The sequence below is a fragment of the Saimiri boliviensis genome, chromosome 2 (assembly GCF_048565385.1).
Source record: "Saimiri boliviensis isolate mSaiBol1 chromosome 2, mSaiBol1.pri, whole genome shotgun sequence".
Taxonomy (NCBI): Eukaryota; Metazoa; Chordata; class Mammalia; order Primates; family Cebidae; genus Saimiri; species Saimiri boliviensis.
Genome location: NC_133450.1, coordinates 220,026,150 through 220,042,871, shown reverse-complemented (window position 1 = coordinate 220,042,871; position 16,722 = coordinate 220,026,150). Strand labels below are relative to the sequence as shown.

General features: G+C 43.0%; 1 protein-coding gene across 3 annotated transcripts in view; it reads right to left on the bottom strand.

The window, feature by feature from the left end:
- Nucleotides 1-16,722, bottom strand: part of GARNL3 (GTPase activating Rap/RanGAP domain like 3) — a 180,989-nt gene that overhangs the window by 55,520 nt on the left and 108,747 nt on the right. For all 3 annotated transcript variants that reach the window (XM_039475090.2, XM_074395365.1, XM_074395366.1), the window contains 7 exons: nt 15,543-15,569; nt 9,456-9,531; nt 8,697-8,795; nt 6,479-6,582; nt 5,585-5,693; nt 3,673-3,718; nt 2,374-2,480 (listed from right to left, as the gene is read on the bottom strand). In XM_039475090.2, the coding sequence (XP_039331024.1) occupies nt 2,374-2,480; nt 3,673-3,718; nt 5,585-5,693; nt 6,479-6,582; nt 8,697-8,795; nt 9,456-9,531; nt 15,543-15,569 (568 nt within the window). The remainder of the gene's footprint in view (nt 1-2,373; nt 2,481-3,672; nt 3,719-5,584; nt 5,694-6,478; nt 6,583-8,696; nt 8,796-9,455; nt 9,532-15,542; nt 15,570-16,722) is intronic.

The window sequence follows — 16,722 nt, the reverse complement described above, 5'->3', positions numbered from 1 at the left end:
TGGAATTCCAAGAGCCTCTGATCGCCCGACTGCTACATGTCCTTTCAGTAATCCTTTCTGGCCCCACACTCCATCTCTTCAACACACCCTCTCCATCACCTTAAGCCTGCACTATTCTGCTATTTCTACTTTCAAATCTTCAATGTCAAATCAACCTAGCCCTTTGTTTCATTTCACCATTGTCTTTGACAATGGTGATGAAAGTCCCTCTGCTGACTGGCTCCACTTATAAGCTGGGTCCATACTGCAGCTGCATCATCTCTAATTGGTGGTTATAGGTCCTTTGTGACCCCTTCCCTGCCACAGGCCCCCTAAAGAAAATGCTCTCCTCCTGAGCCCCATGCTGCCAAGACCCTTTCTGCTTCCAGCAGCTATACCTACTCTGTTGCTAACTCTGTTTCAGATCTGTTTCTTGCTCTCTACCTGATCCTCTGGACTTGAACACATGGACCCTACAGTTTTAAGACTTGGATAATGTCACATACAATTTCAGCTTTCGGGGTTAATTTGAAAACCTCCATGGCAACCCTGGCCATGGAGCATGCTCTGAAAGGCCTCAGCTGGCTGGAGTGAACATAAACTCTCCAATGTGTCACAACTCCCAGCACTCCTGACTGTCCTCCGCTCAGCCCACCTCACTTGCTCATGCTTCCTGCCTGAGTCTACAGGCACCAGAATTGGGGACCTTGTTCTGGCATTTGAAATAAGGAGTATAAACACTGAAAAGGGAAAGACAAAATTATCATCTGTTGCACATGGTTTGCAGTGTCTGCTGCCTCTAACGCAGGTGTCCCCAAACTATGGCCCGCGGGCCGCATGCAGCCCCCTGAGGCCATTTATCCAGCCCCCTGCTGCACTTCAGGAAGGGGCACCTCTTTCATTGGTGGTCAGTGAGAGGAACACAGTATGTGGTGGCCCTCCAATGGTCTGAGGGACAGTGAACTGGCTCCCTGTGTAAAAAGTTTTGGGACGCCTGCTCTAATGTGTTGAGGGAGACATCACCCACGGACCCTGGTATAGGTTGGAGTATGGGAGGTAACAATGCTTGTAGCCCAGCTGGAAAGCAGAGGGAGTCTCAGCAAAGGCGCCTTTTTTGTCTCTGTTATCCAGGAGAAAGCTCTGGAATCACGCAGAGGTCTTTATAAGGGAAGGGAGGAGTTTTCCATAGAAGAGAGGCTATCAAATAGCCTGGCCAGGACTGGGATGTTTCTGGTGACTGGAACTGACAGTCATGCTTGGCACTATCTGTTTTTGTGTAGGAGGAATCATGTTCTGGGCTGTGAAGGAGTGACTGGGGAGATAGGAAGATAGAGGAGAGACAACATGTGCCTGTCCCTTGCCCTGGCCTGAGGGACTGGTTTGGGACAATACTGGAGTAGGATTAAGATTGGAAACTGGGGAACTTTTGTCCATTAAGGACTCAGTGAGGCTTTGGACTCAGTCAATGCTACCTTGAGGCCAGGTGACCAGGATGGACAGAGAGAAGAGAGGGGCATTCCAGATGTCTCAAAGCTGCATGGCAACAGTAACAGACTTAGGCAAAGACTGAAGTGGGGAGGGGTTGGGGTGGGGACAAGAGGCAGACAGTAAAGCAGCTGCAACGCCTAGCATGCCTGGCAGGAGGTTGCAAAGCAGTATCTCCACGGAAGGCATAGACCGAGCAGCCCTGCCAGGGTGTGGCGCTGGCAAGCTACAGTGGATGAACCCGAGTAACTTGTATCTGATCACCAATGACACAGTCCCACCATGGGACTTCCAGATATAATTCCCAGGGGTGCCCTGGGGAGGCATGCACAGAGCTCTTGTGCTTCAGTAGATGTGGGCTGAGAGTCAGGTATTTGGGTATAACCAGTAGAGTGAAAATATGTGCTCACCAGCAAGTAATGCCTGGCAGTCAGGGTCTACACACATTGTGTTCTCATTTTGTCTCTCTCTTATACATGTACATGGGTGCATATATATACTCTCACAAGTGTGCACACACATTCCCCAACAACTCTCCCTAACCCTAAGCATATATCCACAACCACTCTTTCCCTCACCTACAACCCACACTCTAACACAGACACAGATACATATATAAGCAGAGATTCAGCAATGGCTCTATCAGAACACAGGGCAGAAGGGTGAATTTGAGGCCCCAGGGTCCTGAGTGGGTGAGTGTAGAGAAGCTTCAAGGCAGGTGGCATGTGGAAGGTGGGGAAGAAAACATAGGAGAAAACGTGCACAACACGGCCAGAATACTAAACATATGTCATGCAGTGCATTAATGCTTAAACAATCACATTTTCTTATTCAGCATCCTGGGAGAATCTGAAGAAATATATTCTGACATGGAACAAGTTGTAAAATCGTTTCAAAACAGAAACTTACATTTTACTAGCAAAAAGTCCCTGAATTCCTGGTGGTCTGTAAACACTGGTGGAGTTGGCAAGGGAGGGCCAAAGAGTGGTACACTCTCTTCTGAAAATATTTTCAGCCTATGTAAAGAGTATTACAGAATTAGTTTTTTTTTTTTTTTTTCAAAGATCACCACTTAATATGGCTTGGCTGTGTTCCTACGCAAATCTCTATTTGAATGGTATCTCCCGGAATTCCCACAAGATCATAGGTGGAACCCAGGGGGAGGTAATTGAATCAAGGGGGTGGTCTTTCCCATGCTTATGCTCTTATAGTGGATAAGTCTCATGAGATCTGAGGGTTTACCAGGGGTTTCCATTTTTCCTTCCTCCTCATTCTGTCTTGCTGCTGCCACGTAAGAAATGCCTTTTGCCTCCCACCAAGATTCTGAGGCCTTCCCAGCCATGTGGAAATGTAAGTCCAATTAAACCTCTTTTTCTTCCCAGTCTCAGGCATGTTTTTATAAGCAATGTGAAAATGAACGAATATACCACTATTCTGTCCTTCCATTTGCCCAGTCACATATGGAATGTGTCAGGAATATCTGTTCCATGGTAGGAGTGACGTCTCTGGTCTGCCAGAGCCAAGGCCACCAACTTGCTTTCCCCTCCAGCTTAGTCAATGTGCTTTGAGGGCAAAGACCAAATCTTCCTGAATCCTTCATGGTCCAATCCATCAAGCCACGCACCCAGGAAGAATAGCAATGGCCACCTGCCACATACCAAGCAGTGTACATGGTATTTTAAGATACAGCATTGCCTCTGATTCTCACTACACCTGCCAGGGTAGTGTCATTACCTTCACTCTACACAGAAGGCTTGAGGCTCCAAGAAGATAAAATATTTTTTTCGAAGCCTCAAATAAATTATAGAGCTGGGATTCAAACCCAAATCTATTTGGCTCAAAGTTCAGGTTCTTTTTACAACATAATACAATACCTTTTAACAGATTAATATCTGAGAACAGAAAGACAAGCAGAGAAGAATGCAGACTAGGAAAGAGGATAGAAGAGCAAATATATCAAACTGGTTCCCATGGTAAAGTATGATAAAATATCACACTAACCCTGACCCCTGGGTCCCCTGCATGGAACAACACTGGATGGAGTAAATGTTTCCTAAGGAGATGGTGGCCTTGAAGAAAGTTTTATAAGGTGAGCACTCATATTAAATCAATCAAGAAATACATATATCAAGAGTCTTATAAAAAATCAATGCTAAGTTAACAAGCATGAGAATAAGAACAAGCAATTGAGACAAAGTCATTACCTACCTGTAATTGTCATTTTGTTGATCATACCTCACTAAGGCAAAAATATCTGTGGTGATGGTTAAGGGAACTAATCACAACACTGATGCTCACAACTGACAGCTTGTGCTCCAAAAATCCCTTGTGCAGAGTCATTCTCAACCATTGCTTCTGTGGTTAGGGCACCTATCACTCTTAGGTTGGGACAGAACCCATACTTCTTTCCAAGTGACAGTCCAGGGAGCCTTATGTGATAGCACCATGAGTAGGTTCAATGTTTGTGTGTGCCTCCTTTGGGGGAAAGTGTTAAATTTCCAAAGCTGTCACAAAAGCAACAGAAATATAGCTATTAAACAACTAAGCAGTCAGCAAAGCAAAAAGAACAGTTCCCCGGCCTGGAAATACAAACAGGATCCCAATAGGAAATTAGTAATACATTTCATCTCACACGTTTGGAAAGGGAAAGCAATTTAAATGTTTCGCTGAACACCTTCCCTTTCTCTTGTTTTGGGTTTGGTAGACAAAACAAAACAAGCCTGTCATAGCTGGTGGCAGATTCTGATAGAATCTACTTAGCTTGTGCTGGAGTTTGCGGAGTCTAAAATAGCTGGAAAGAATCCATCCAGCTTCTTCCTTTCTCCTACTCTTCTTCCTCCCCTCCCACCTCCACCCACTATCTCCCACCCTCTGTCTTAACTAAGACTATGAAGCCATCCATCCCTTAGTGTCTCCATTCCTAGGCTCCCTGGAATGAATCTGCCTTAATGATCTGCTTGTCCCTTTTCAGGAACAAATCTAAAATGTATAATTCAGGAAAATTATAAAAAACGACTACCTCTCAATCACCTGAACAGTCACCTGACTGCCACTTCTGCTATAAAGTTGGAGAAGTCTTCTGTTATACAAGAAGAACCACCTCTAGAAAGGGGAAATATTAGTCCTAAATCCCAGGGGACAGCGGGGGCTTTTACTCAGAAAGCAGGGATGAAAAGAGGAGAAAATTCTAACCAAGGTGCAAGTACATATCGTTTTCTTCCCAGCCTCATGGAAGAAAGTTTGGAAATTGTTAACGTTCAAACATTTACTTTCATCCTCTATTTTTATGTTACAGGGAACAAGTCCAAGTCTCCAGATGCAATGAGTCATAGTGGGCCTGTCTCCAAACATGTTTACTTGGAGCCTCCAGGGAAATGAGTAACTCAAGTAGAATTTATTCTGAAAATGCTGATTTGTTGCCTTTTGCTTATCATGTACAACCAGTAGAGCCATCAACTTTGGGTTATGCTGTCATGGCTTGGGACTCAGAGCACCAGGGCCACAACTGAGTGGCCAGTGAGTCTGCTCGGCGGGCCAAGTTCACGGCCCATGCCTGTTTGGTAGAACTGAGCTCAGACACCATAGGAACTTCAGCCCTATTGCTGGACTTTACCAGCAATATGAGCTGAACAGGGATTAGAGGAATCAGATAAAAATACTATTAATTCCATCATTTCTCAAATTTCAAGAGATGGTAATGCAGCAGCTAGCTATTGCCAGGGCTTAAATCAACAAGGAAAATTATTTTGGCCTTTTATCTTAACTTACAAGTTTTTATGCCTAAAGCAAATTTCTCAGATGATTCACTACCTATAATTCTTCTACACTGTTTATGACTAAAGGATGGCAGAAAGTTTCCCTCATTTTATAGACTACCAGAGGAAAAGAACCATATTTCAGGAGTCAAGAATTCTTTGGGAATTAATCCATCTACTACTGAAATAGAAGGAGAGAGGAAGAGGGAACTACATACAATGCTTAGGAAAAATTCCCAAAAAGTGGGTCTAAATCTAGAATTACAAAACAAGTCCACGACAAGATTTGGTTTAAGGATCATGGAAGTCTAATGAGGCTGAAGCACAGCTCGCCATGCTGGAGCATTTACAAAGGCCCAGGATACGTGTAAAGTGGGAGCGGATCATGGAAGGCTTAAAGGCAGGAGAAGATTCCTCTCCTTCTTGGAACACAATGGTGACAATATCGTTTCCAATGTGGCGTTTCCTTTCCACCTGTAGTAAGCATAAATAACATCACTGAGAAAGACTCTCAAACATGGCACATTCACAGAGTTAAAAAACATAATCCAATACAACAAATCACAGTCACTATGACAGAGCCCTGAACTTCAGACATCTTAGACTTCAGCCTCCCATGTTTTGCCAGCCTAGGCCCTTGCTCTCCAACCCATTTCCTCTGTTCCTGTCTCAGTGATCAAGCTCTGGGGTGGGTGAGGAGTATCTTAGTTAGAGATTTTTTCCCAGCCTGGCACAGCCCAGGTAGACATTCAGTGTTAACTTCCTGCAGTGACCTGAAAACAATACTTGTCAACCATCACGTAGGACCCAACTTATGCTATGTCTTGGACAGTCTCATTTTGACAAAACACAAGGCATACTTAGAGATGTCACAGAGAAAAAGGTAGTATCTATATAAAATAGTCTCTCAAGAGTCCATGTTAGATAGGAGAATGTGTAAATCAAAGATATTAAAAAAAAAAAGAGAAAAAAAGAGTATGAAACCACACGTGCACATACAAATACCTATACATGTTTACACATAAACATGCATGCACATTATCATCTCTGATCCCTTATTTCTCTAAGCTGACAGCACCAGTGAGAACAGCTCTTCTTAAGATTTTTTGAAAGTTTCAAAACAGACTGCCAAAAGCATCCCTAAACTGGTGGGTCCAGTTCAGCTCATATGCTAACTGACATAGCCTCTACTTCTATGGAATCATAATGGTGCCCTCTCCACATTCACATCACTAGATGGTTTGTATGTTCACATGTACCTGCTGCTTGTTCTCTTTGGAATATGGCAACATGGTGGAAACATGAAACATGATCTCATGCCCTTGGTACACAGTATAAACTGAATGTATCCCTGTGGTATCATCTGCAAAATATAAACATGCATTTAGTGAGCACAGAGAATTCCAGAGCCATAAGGAAAGTGTTTTCATTTGCAGACTAGGAAAATACAGCACACAGGACATTCTCAAAGATCAGTCTGGATTATCCACTTGCACGGAAGCAAGCAACAACCCTCCACTTGATGCAACCCCCCACATGGAAAGGCCTCTTCCTCTCCCCCTAAGTTCACTTGCTATCTGACTCATTCCTTGCCTCAGAATGGAGGAGGTCATAAGAAGTCCAGAGTAAAGAAGAGAGTATTGCACTTCCTTGCCCTACAGTTGCAGTGGTCAGTACAGAATTAAATTAATACAAGATAACACAAGTATGTCCCTAAACCAAAAGGAAGTGGCATCTGTGACAGAACTGTATTGTGATTAAAAGTACAGGCTTTACAATTACGCTGACTTGTATTCAAGCTGTCATTGGCTATGTGGCTTTTGACAAGTTACTTCTCTCTAAGCCTCAGTTCCTTAATTTGAAAACAAGGATAAAAATCACATGTAACTCCTAGGGATATTGGGGAGACTCAATGAGACTATATTTGCAAAATGCTTAGCAGAATGCCTGGCTGTATTAAGGGCTCAGTGGATGGTGGTTATGACCTAATGGAGAGGCTGAGGGTTGCCAGTGAGGGTATGAGTGTCAGGCATTGAAGAACTCACCACATGCACTTTGTGTGTTCAGTGAAGCTGGAGCCTCACAACTGGGGCTTCATTCCTGCATCTGTCAGTTAAGGTACATTTAGCTCTTCCGAATTCAGCATCTGTGATGCTGTGGTGGGAAAATGAGGCTCCCAGGGGGTGAGGGTACATGGACTTGCTCACTATTAAGCCAAAAGAGCCTCACATTCCCTGCCTGACTTACCTCAAGGACCAACTGTGAAGATCAAATAAAGCAAAAAAAAAACAAAAACAAAAACAAAAAAAACACCCAGAAACAAGGGGAAAAGCTAGCAATGCTACACAAAAATGAGATGGTGAACGTGCTTCCAAACCTAAGCTTGTAATCTTATCTATCTTCCCCTACGCAGGCCCCCATCCCCAAAATGCTTCCTTTCAGGTGTTTCCAATCTCACTACTGGTGCCATTCTCACCCAGCTACCCAGGCAGAAATCCTGAAGTGTCTTTGACTACTCTCTCCTCTTTCATCCTCCACTTGCCAATTCTACCATGAAAATGGCTCTTGAATTAGTCCCCCTGTCTCCCTTCTGACCTGCAGCCCTCTCCCAAGGCAACCCTATCTCTGTTTGGACTGTTGCAACAGCCTTTGAGAGCAGGCTTCTCCTCTGCCTTCCCTGTCTGCTCAAAGGTACAGATCTAATCTCACCACTCCCCTACTTGAAAACCCTTATTGACAGAGAATAAAATCCAGACTTATTAATAAAACATCAAACTCCCTGCAGGGTCAGGCCTGCTCTCCTACTCCAGGACATATTGCATCATTCTGAGTGCCTTATTCCCCCCAGCCATAAACAAATTCTCTTAGTTTCTAGAATACAACATGTTCTTTTCTACCTCAAGGACTTCACAGATGTTCTCTTTGCTTGGAATTCTCTTCTCCCCTTGAGACCCTCTAATTAACTCCTACTCACCCCTCCCTCTGGTCTCAAAAAATTTCAGGGAAGCCTTCCCTAATCCTCCAGGTTAGGCAAAATGTCCCATAGCATTCTGTACTTTTTCTTCTTAATTGCCCTCAGTACTTAGTGCTAAACCATTTGATAATTATCTGCATAACATCTGTGCTGTCCCTTGTAGATTCCTAGAAAGGAGGACCCCATGTTGGTTTATCCACTTTGATATTCCCAGAGCCCAGCAGAGTCCTGGCACACAGATACTGCTGAGCCAGTAATATTTATTGGCAGACCAGGACTTCTGACACTGTCCAGGGCTGTGAGGGCTGATCTAGTTTTACAAAGCTCAATGGAAGTGCCAAACAGGTCCATGACTTCATGCTGAACGGGGTGTGATGCTCACCTCCCTCCAGTCGTCTCTTGTCCATCCCTTCCCCCATCTTAGGTATAAGTTCAGACACAGATCAGGCTGACTTACAAAAGTTACACAAATCACAACAGAACAGATCAAGAGGCAGGCTTACTTTTGGTATCCAGACCGCCACGGTAGCCCGTCCAGCCCTTTAGAGTGATTGTGTCACCCAGGAGATTTAAAAATTTTTGAAAAGCCTCGCTTCCAATTTCTGCAGGAAGAGGTAGAGTATGAAGAAAGTATGGGCATCAAGTCCTGATTTTCTAACTATGCACCAGAATCACTGTAAAATTAACTAGGCTCTGCCGATATATGCATGGTATACGGCATGGGTAAGTCACATTTCCTTCTTGAGGACCATGAGGAAGTCCCACAATTTTCAGGATTCCAAGGAAAGGAAAACTATGGAACCAGATGAACCCAGCTTACTACTGCCAGACTGGGACCACAGGTGTTTAATATTGCAAAATGAAAATGTTATTACTGCTTATATTCAGAATAAGTCGGTATTTAACATGAAAAGTGCTAAATACTAGGAAGATGACACCATTTTATAATTCTCCCTCTCATAAAAAATCACAGAAAAATCTTCCACTGCTCTTGGGACCATGTAGAACCAAATTCTCCAAATCCCATATGCTCTTCTGTCTCTCCAGTGCCCAAAACGGTGACTGGGTACTAACGAGGTGGTCAATAAATATTTGCCAAATGAACAAAACAACAACCCTACAAAATTCACCCTGAAATGGTATAAAACTGTCTCCTCATATTAAAGACTCCAACTCAACAGATAAGTTCAGCTCCAACTGGTAAGAATGCAACAAGGCAGGACAGGGTCTCTGGCAGCAGAGAGTGGGAGGAGATCACTCACCATTGCTGAACATCTCATCGTCAGTGAGCTGCCCATCTTTGGCAAAAAGAACCCCAAACTTGAAATTCACAGAGCCCTTAGGATAACAAAAGGGGTTACAGTTAACTTTATCATCAAAGCATAAATAGTTCTGAGATGTGCTGTTTGTGACTTAGCACAATGGCAGTCACCAGGATGGACAGTCGGGAGATCCCTTCCTCCCATCCATCTGGGTTTTGACCAATGTTAACAATAATCATTCCTTCATTTTTACAGGTATTTATGCCTTTATGAATTAGTTCATTTGTAATTTCATTATTAATGGCATCTTTAGGATAGCAGTTCTATTGAGCAGCAAAACAGGATTCCAACAAATGGCCATAGTAACTCATAGGCCTGGCACCATCTTCCAATCAACCCAAGAGCAACAGCCCAAATCCCAGTCAGAGAAGAAGAATTTGTTATAATTCAAAGCTTAACATAATCTCAGACTGATATATTGTGGACTCTTTTAGAAATAGAAATGAAAATTACAGGCAATTTATACTAAAAGCTCGTTTTTCCCAATTCCTAAAGACATTTAATCTGAAAAGGCAAAAAACAGCTGTGCAAAAAAAAAAAAAAAAAAAAAGCCCAAGCCAAGCAAGCAGTAGCTGGTACAAATGTGCAGTCTACCATCTCCAACTTTAAACTGAATTAATTCTGATCTGGTGGAAATGATAAATAGCAGCTTCCACAGGGAAGGGAGGAAGACAGAGGAACAGGGTCAGGGAGTGGTAAACAGGGCCTCAATTGTAATTTTTTTTTTTTTTTTTTGAGACAGAGTTTTGCTCTTGTTGCCCAGGCTGGAGCGCAATGGTGTGATCTTGGCTCACCACAACCTCTGCCTCCTGGATTGAAGCAATTCTCCTGCCTCAGTCTCCCGAGTGGCTGGGATTACAGGCATGCGGCACCATGCTTGGTTAATTTTGTATTTTTAGTAGAGATGGGGTTTCTCCATGTTGGTCAGGCTGGTCTCAAACTCCTGACCTCAGGTGATCCGCCCACCTCGGCCTCCCAAAGTGCTGGGATTACAGGCATGAGCCGCCATGCCCAGCTTTTAATGTTTTTTCTTAAATTGAATAGCGTTTTATTATTATTATTATTATTTTGACAGAGTCTCACTCTGTCACCCAGGCTGGAGTGCAGTGGCATGACCTTGGCTCACTGCAACCTCCACCTCTCTGGTTCAAGCAATAGTCCCCTGCCTCAGCCTCCCGAGTAGCTGTGATTACAGGGCACACCACCGCGTCCCACTGATTTTTTTATATTTTTAGTAGAGGTAGGGTTTCACCATGTTGGCTAGACTGGTATTGCACTCCTGACCTCAGGCAATATGCCTGCCTTGGAAATCCCAAAGTGCTGGAATTATAGGCGTGAGCCACCAGGCCGTCAGTAGTGGTTTCATAGGTCTTCGTTATGTTATTTTCTCTATTTTTTTTTTGTGCACCTGAGTATTTAATAATAAACACAAAATCTAATGTTGGAAGAGAATCAACCTACAAGGTTGGTTGACTCACCACTAGATGAAGAAATTCTTGGTGGTCAGTTAAAGGTAGACAAGGGAAAAAGACATTTAAAGCACATTGGCCAGTAGGTCAGAGGTGGGAGGTCAAGGTAATTGCCAACAGTCAGGATAGCTAGATCTGGGAGAATTAAGAATCTGAAAATTCAAGTTCTGAGGCTGTGCATCCAAACATTTTTTTTTTTTTTTTTTGTCCACAACACACCTGAGATGCACACCGGTAGTTTTCTACATAGAATTAGGAAGAGGGAGGACACTCCCAAACTGACCCCTTCACCTGGACTCTTCCACAGTTCCAGGGATGGCCGGCTGTCTCCCATCATGCAGGTTTCAGCTCAAGTGTCAATTTCCAGAGTGGCCTTTCCTGATCTCCCCATATAAAGCCACCCTCCTTCCTGCTGTTATTCTCCATCAGAGCACCTTGCTGATTCTCCTTGAAGCACTATTCATATTCTGTAAATCTTTCATTGAACTTGCATATTTGTCTGTTTCTACCACTAGAACCTGAGTCCTGTGTAGGAGAGATCATACACTGTTTCCTTTCCACTGAGTCCCCAGTGCTGACCACAGTACATTGGAAAAGACTAATAAATATTAATGACATAAGTGACCATATGCATAACGACGAAAAAAATAAACTTGGTCAAAAACAACTTATTTTTCAAACGATGTCTCCAAATGATCACTGCTTCCTCACTAACTAGCTTTTGATAAATTTCTTGGAATTTTTTCAAGGACCTCTATTCACTTTAGGGTTTTATAGTTTGTAACTTTTCTTTCTCTGTTTTGGAAGTGATGACAGTAAGTACATGTCTCAAGGATCCCTTAAAAAGCACATAAAGTAATATCTGTTTTATCTATTGTCCTGATGTTATTAATAATTACTCTCAAAGGGTTCCAGTGTAAATGATAAATTATATGAATTTCTCCTGCTTCAGGTGGAGATTCCAGAAAGTCTGGTGTTACACAGGCCTTGTTAAGTACTTGAACGTATTTATAGGGCCTCATTTAGGTAACATGGTGTCCAGGACTTCCCAAATGATGTCTATGACTAACAGTTTTCACCTATCTCCAGAAATCAAGGTATGGCTCATTGTAATGAGTTATTTCATATTTTAGCAGGGGATAGTTTGATCTTGGGCAACTGGACTGTAACAGATAATATTTTAACCAGCCATTCAGAGCTCTCAAGGTCTCAAGGCCAGACCTGGACCCCTGGAGGGAGGTGCTGCTAAAGGGAATCCACAGGCACTGGTTTTCTCAGGATGTAAGTCCTGCTCAAACATTCAATTTACAGATAAGGTCACATCTGTCATTCCTGCTTGGATGAAATTTACATTTTCTAAGTTTTAAATTTTACAAGACAAAATTCAACCTGATTACAAACCAACATGCAGTCACATTCTTGGAAATTAGTAGTATGCTATGAATTACAGTTCTTCTCAGAAAAGCAAAGTATGAGGGGAAAGTCAAGTCCCAATGATTCCAGAAGAATTTTTTGGAACCGAGAAATGATGGCCTTATTCAAAATGAGACACCCCTGGTTCCTTGTTACTCCTGTTTGGGCAATGCCTCCATATTTCTAGGGTTCCACATGTTCCTGTACATCTCTCCTCTCTCCATGTATATTTTTATTTATTTATTTATTTATTTATTTATTTATTGAGACAGAGTTTTGCTCTTGTTACCCAGGCTGGAGTGCAATGGCGGGATCTTGGCTCACCGCAACCTCCACCTCCTGGTTCAGGCAATTCTCCTGCCTCAGCCTCCTGAGTAGCTGGGATTACAGGCACACACCACCATGCCCAGCTAATTTTTTGTATTTTTAGTGGAGACGGGGTTTCACCATATTGACCAGGATGGTCTCGATCTCTTGACCTTGTGATCCACCCGCCTCGGCCTCCCAAAGTGCTGGGATTACAGGTGTGAGCCACCGCGCCTGGCCTCCATGTGTATTACAGCTTGGGATAATGTGTTCTCTCATGGGGGTGCCTCTCTATGCAGCAAACAAAACATGTGTTTCAGGACACTGCCATCAATTTACCAACATGCTAACTTTTCGGGAGCCTCACTAGTATTGTTTGTGTTCCCTGCCCATCTTTGCAGCTAATAGTTTACCACTAGAATAGGCTGGCATTGGGAAAAATGCTCCCAATTGATCCAAGTAGAGAAGCAGCAGGATTAAAAGAATGCCTTGCCACATAGCTCTCAGACAAGCTCTGGAGGATCATGGCCATTGCTCACACCTCAAGTTGTCATGACAAGTGACTACTGTTGCTTCAAGCTAATATTTCCTTAGCAAGGAAATAAAATTGAGAAATAAAGAGATCAGCCACTTATTTTTCAAAACTTGGGAGTTTCAAAAAAAGCAGAGGAGGAAGCAATAAACAGTTAACAAGCATTCTTTCAGAGGCTAGAAGTGGTGAAATTGGGGCAGGGGGCACATTCACATTCCCTATTGGTACATTTTCTCTACTGTTTGTTCATTACAACAGGCTTGTGCATGTACTCAGTGGGCGCTCAATAAACATCTGTGGATTAATGAAGAGAGTAATTTTGAGATATAAAAGCTATATATAATCTTAATTTTATGTGAAATATAACAAACACATATAAAAAAAATGTTAATAGTAGTTGTCTCTGTGACTGCATGTGATTTTTTTCCTTTTATCTTTTGTGCATTTCTGTATTTTTCAAATTTTTACCAGAAATGTGATTATTCTTACTTTTTGCCTTTTACAAATTACATATGGAGTCCATAATTCTCTTGTAACAAATATAAATCTAAGATGAACAAAATATGGATAAAAATGTAGCCAGGCATGGTTGTATGAGTCTGCAGTTATAGCTACTCAGGAGGCTGAGGTGGGAGGATCACTTGAACCAAGGAGTTGGAGGTCTGGGGAACAAGCGTCCCCAGCCCTGGGAACCCTAGACTCTTTCTGAGGAGATGGAAGAATAAGGAAGTCAGTATAGTTAGTGTGATGACTGGTGAGGTAGTGGGGCCAGATTGCGCAGGCTCCAGCAGGCCAGGGTCAGGATCTGGGGCTTCCCTTTGAATGGGACAGGAAGCCTTTAGAGTTTTGAGCAGAGAGATGACCTGATTCCACATGTTTCAGAAGGCCCATTGGCTATTATCTGGAAACCAGATGAGAGGGTGAGAGAGGAACCCAGGAGAAGAGTTAGGAGACTGCAGAGCCCAGGCAAGAGAAGATGGGGTGGCATCTTCACATCACAGTGGTTGTGGTAGAAGTGTTCAGAAGTGTTTGGATTAGGGATATTTTATGAAGAGGTGTCACCAGGATGTGCTGATACGTTAGATATAAGAGAGAGAAAGACATACATTAAGAATTTTTCCAAGTTTGGCCTGAGCAATGAGACAAAAGATATTGCTATTTACTGAGGCATAAGATACATAGACCATAATTTATTTTTTTATTTTTATTTTTATTTTTTTTTGAGACGGAGTTTCACTCTTGTTGCCCAGGCTGGAGTGCAATGGCGTGATCTCGGCTCACCGCAACCTCCGCCTCCTGGGCTCAGGCAATTCTCCCGCCTCAGCCTCCTGAGTAGCTGGGATTACAGGCACGCGCCACCATGCCCAGCTAGTTTTTTGTATTTTTAGTAGAGACAGGGTTTCACCATGTTGACCAGGATGGTCTCGATCTCTCGACCTCGTGATCCACCCGCCTCGGCCTCCCAAAGTGCTGGGATTATAGGCTTGAGCCACCGCGCCCGGCCAGACCATAATTTATTTACTCCATTGCCTACTGATAATATTTTCGATATTTTCCTATGTTAGTTATATATTTAGAAACTCAAAAATATTGGGCCGGGTGCGGTGGCTCACACCTGTAATGCCACCACTTTGGGAGGCCAAGGCGGGCAGAGTACAGGTAAAGAGACTGAGACCATCCTGACCAACGTGGTAAAGCCCCGTCTCTACTAAAAATACAAAAATTAGCTGGGTGTGGTGGCACGTGCCTGTAGACCCAGCTAATCAGGAGGCTGAAGCAAGAGAATAGCTTGAACCTGGGAGGTAGAGGTTACAGTGAGCTGAGATTTTGCCACTGCACTCCAGCCTGGCAACAGAGCGAGACTCTGTCTCAAAAAAAAAAAAAAAAAAAGAAAATGAAAATCCAATACATTTATATTTTTAATGGGGGCAACAGGGAATGGCAACATGCAAATAAATTCAGCATTTTGTATATGAAGAGCATCCTAATAAAGCACAAACACCCTACTTTAATGAAAATTAAAACCTCATTACTCACCTTGATCATAAGCTTAACACATTAAATGCTTCCAGGAAGATTTAAGTAGTTTGATTGTTTTTATAGCTTTCTGGCTAGATGCATAGAAAATTCTAAAATATACCTTAAAATTCAGGCCAGTAAGGTCTTTCTGTGCAATGTGTCCCACTATGCAATCTACATGGAGGTTTGGCAGAAAGCAAAGGCTGGGTTTACAGTAAAAGGAGAAGTCTATTTACAAACATGGAGGCAGAGCTGAGCAGGGGCAAATATGTCCATAGAATTACTCACCTCTTGTTCTTCAAGGACCAGCAAGTCCTGTCAAATAAAGTTTTAAAAGTTAAATGCAGGCATAACAATAATTATTTCATTTTGACTTGCTGTGGAAGTCAAGCTTCGGTTTGCTCACAATGACATTTTGAAAATAATGTTAAAAGTTGGTTATAGGAGCTTTGTTTTGGGGAAAAAGAATCAACAACTATGACAAAGGTGGGAGCCAAGGGTCTTGGATCTTTGTCCCCTATAAGACCATCTCGTAAGAGCAGCATGGAGCAGCAAACCTAAACAATCCTTTGAATCCCTGCTGTCACATCCTTAACTGTGTTTGGGCACAAGTCATTTAATCTATTTGGGTCTCTGCTTCCTTCTCCATGGTCCAAGGATAACATCTGTCTTAACCCCTGTAAAGATCACTGTGAGTATGTGTGGAAGACCTGGTACACAACAGAGATTTAATAAACCTTAAATTACTTTCCTTTTCATTCTGGGTCACTCCATATAAAAGCTTGTAAACTTATTACAAGAAGTCCCATCTTTTCCAGAACTTCTAAAAAAGTAGATTCTGGTTGGTAAGTGGACACCAAAGCCAAGGCTCTGACAGGGACCCTGTGGCTGGGTGAAGGGGGAAGGAATGGCCCAGGGGACAGTGCAGAGGCGCCGAGGGTCAGGATGGAGGCAGGGAGGCTGGAGGCACCCTCACCCTCCTTCTGGCCCTACAGTCTCTCTCAGGAAGAGCTGTGTCAGCTGGAGACTAGGCAATTCTGAAAGAATTGTGAGAGGCACACAAACCTGGATTTTATTTAACAGAAAGCCTCTTTCATTCAGAACTCAGCCATCTTTATTTTATTCTTTCTTTCTTTTTCTTTTCTTTTTTTTAAGAGACAGGGTCTGGCTCTGTCCCCCAGGCTGAAACACAGTGGTGCAACCTTGGATCATTGCAGCCTCGACCTCCTGAGCTCAAGCAATCCTCCCACCTCAGCTTCCCAAGTAGCTGGGACTATGGGCATGTACCATCATACCCAGCTATTTTTTTGTATTATTTGTAGAGACAGGGTTCTACTATGTTGCCCAGGCTGGTCTCCAATTCTTGGACTCAAGTGGTCTTCCTGCCTCAGCCTCCCAAAGTGCTGGGATTACAAGCACGAGCCACCATGCCTGGCTGTATTATTTCTGAATTCTGGGAAAAAATAAA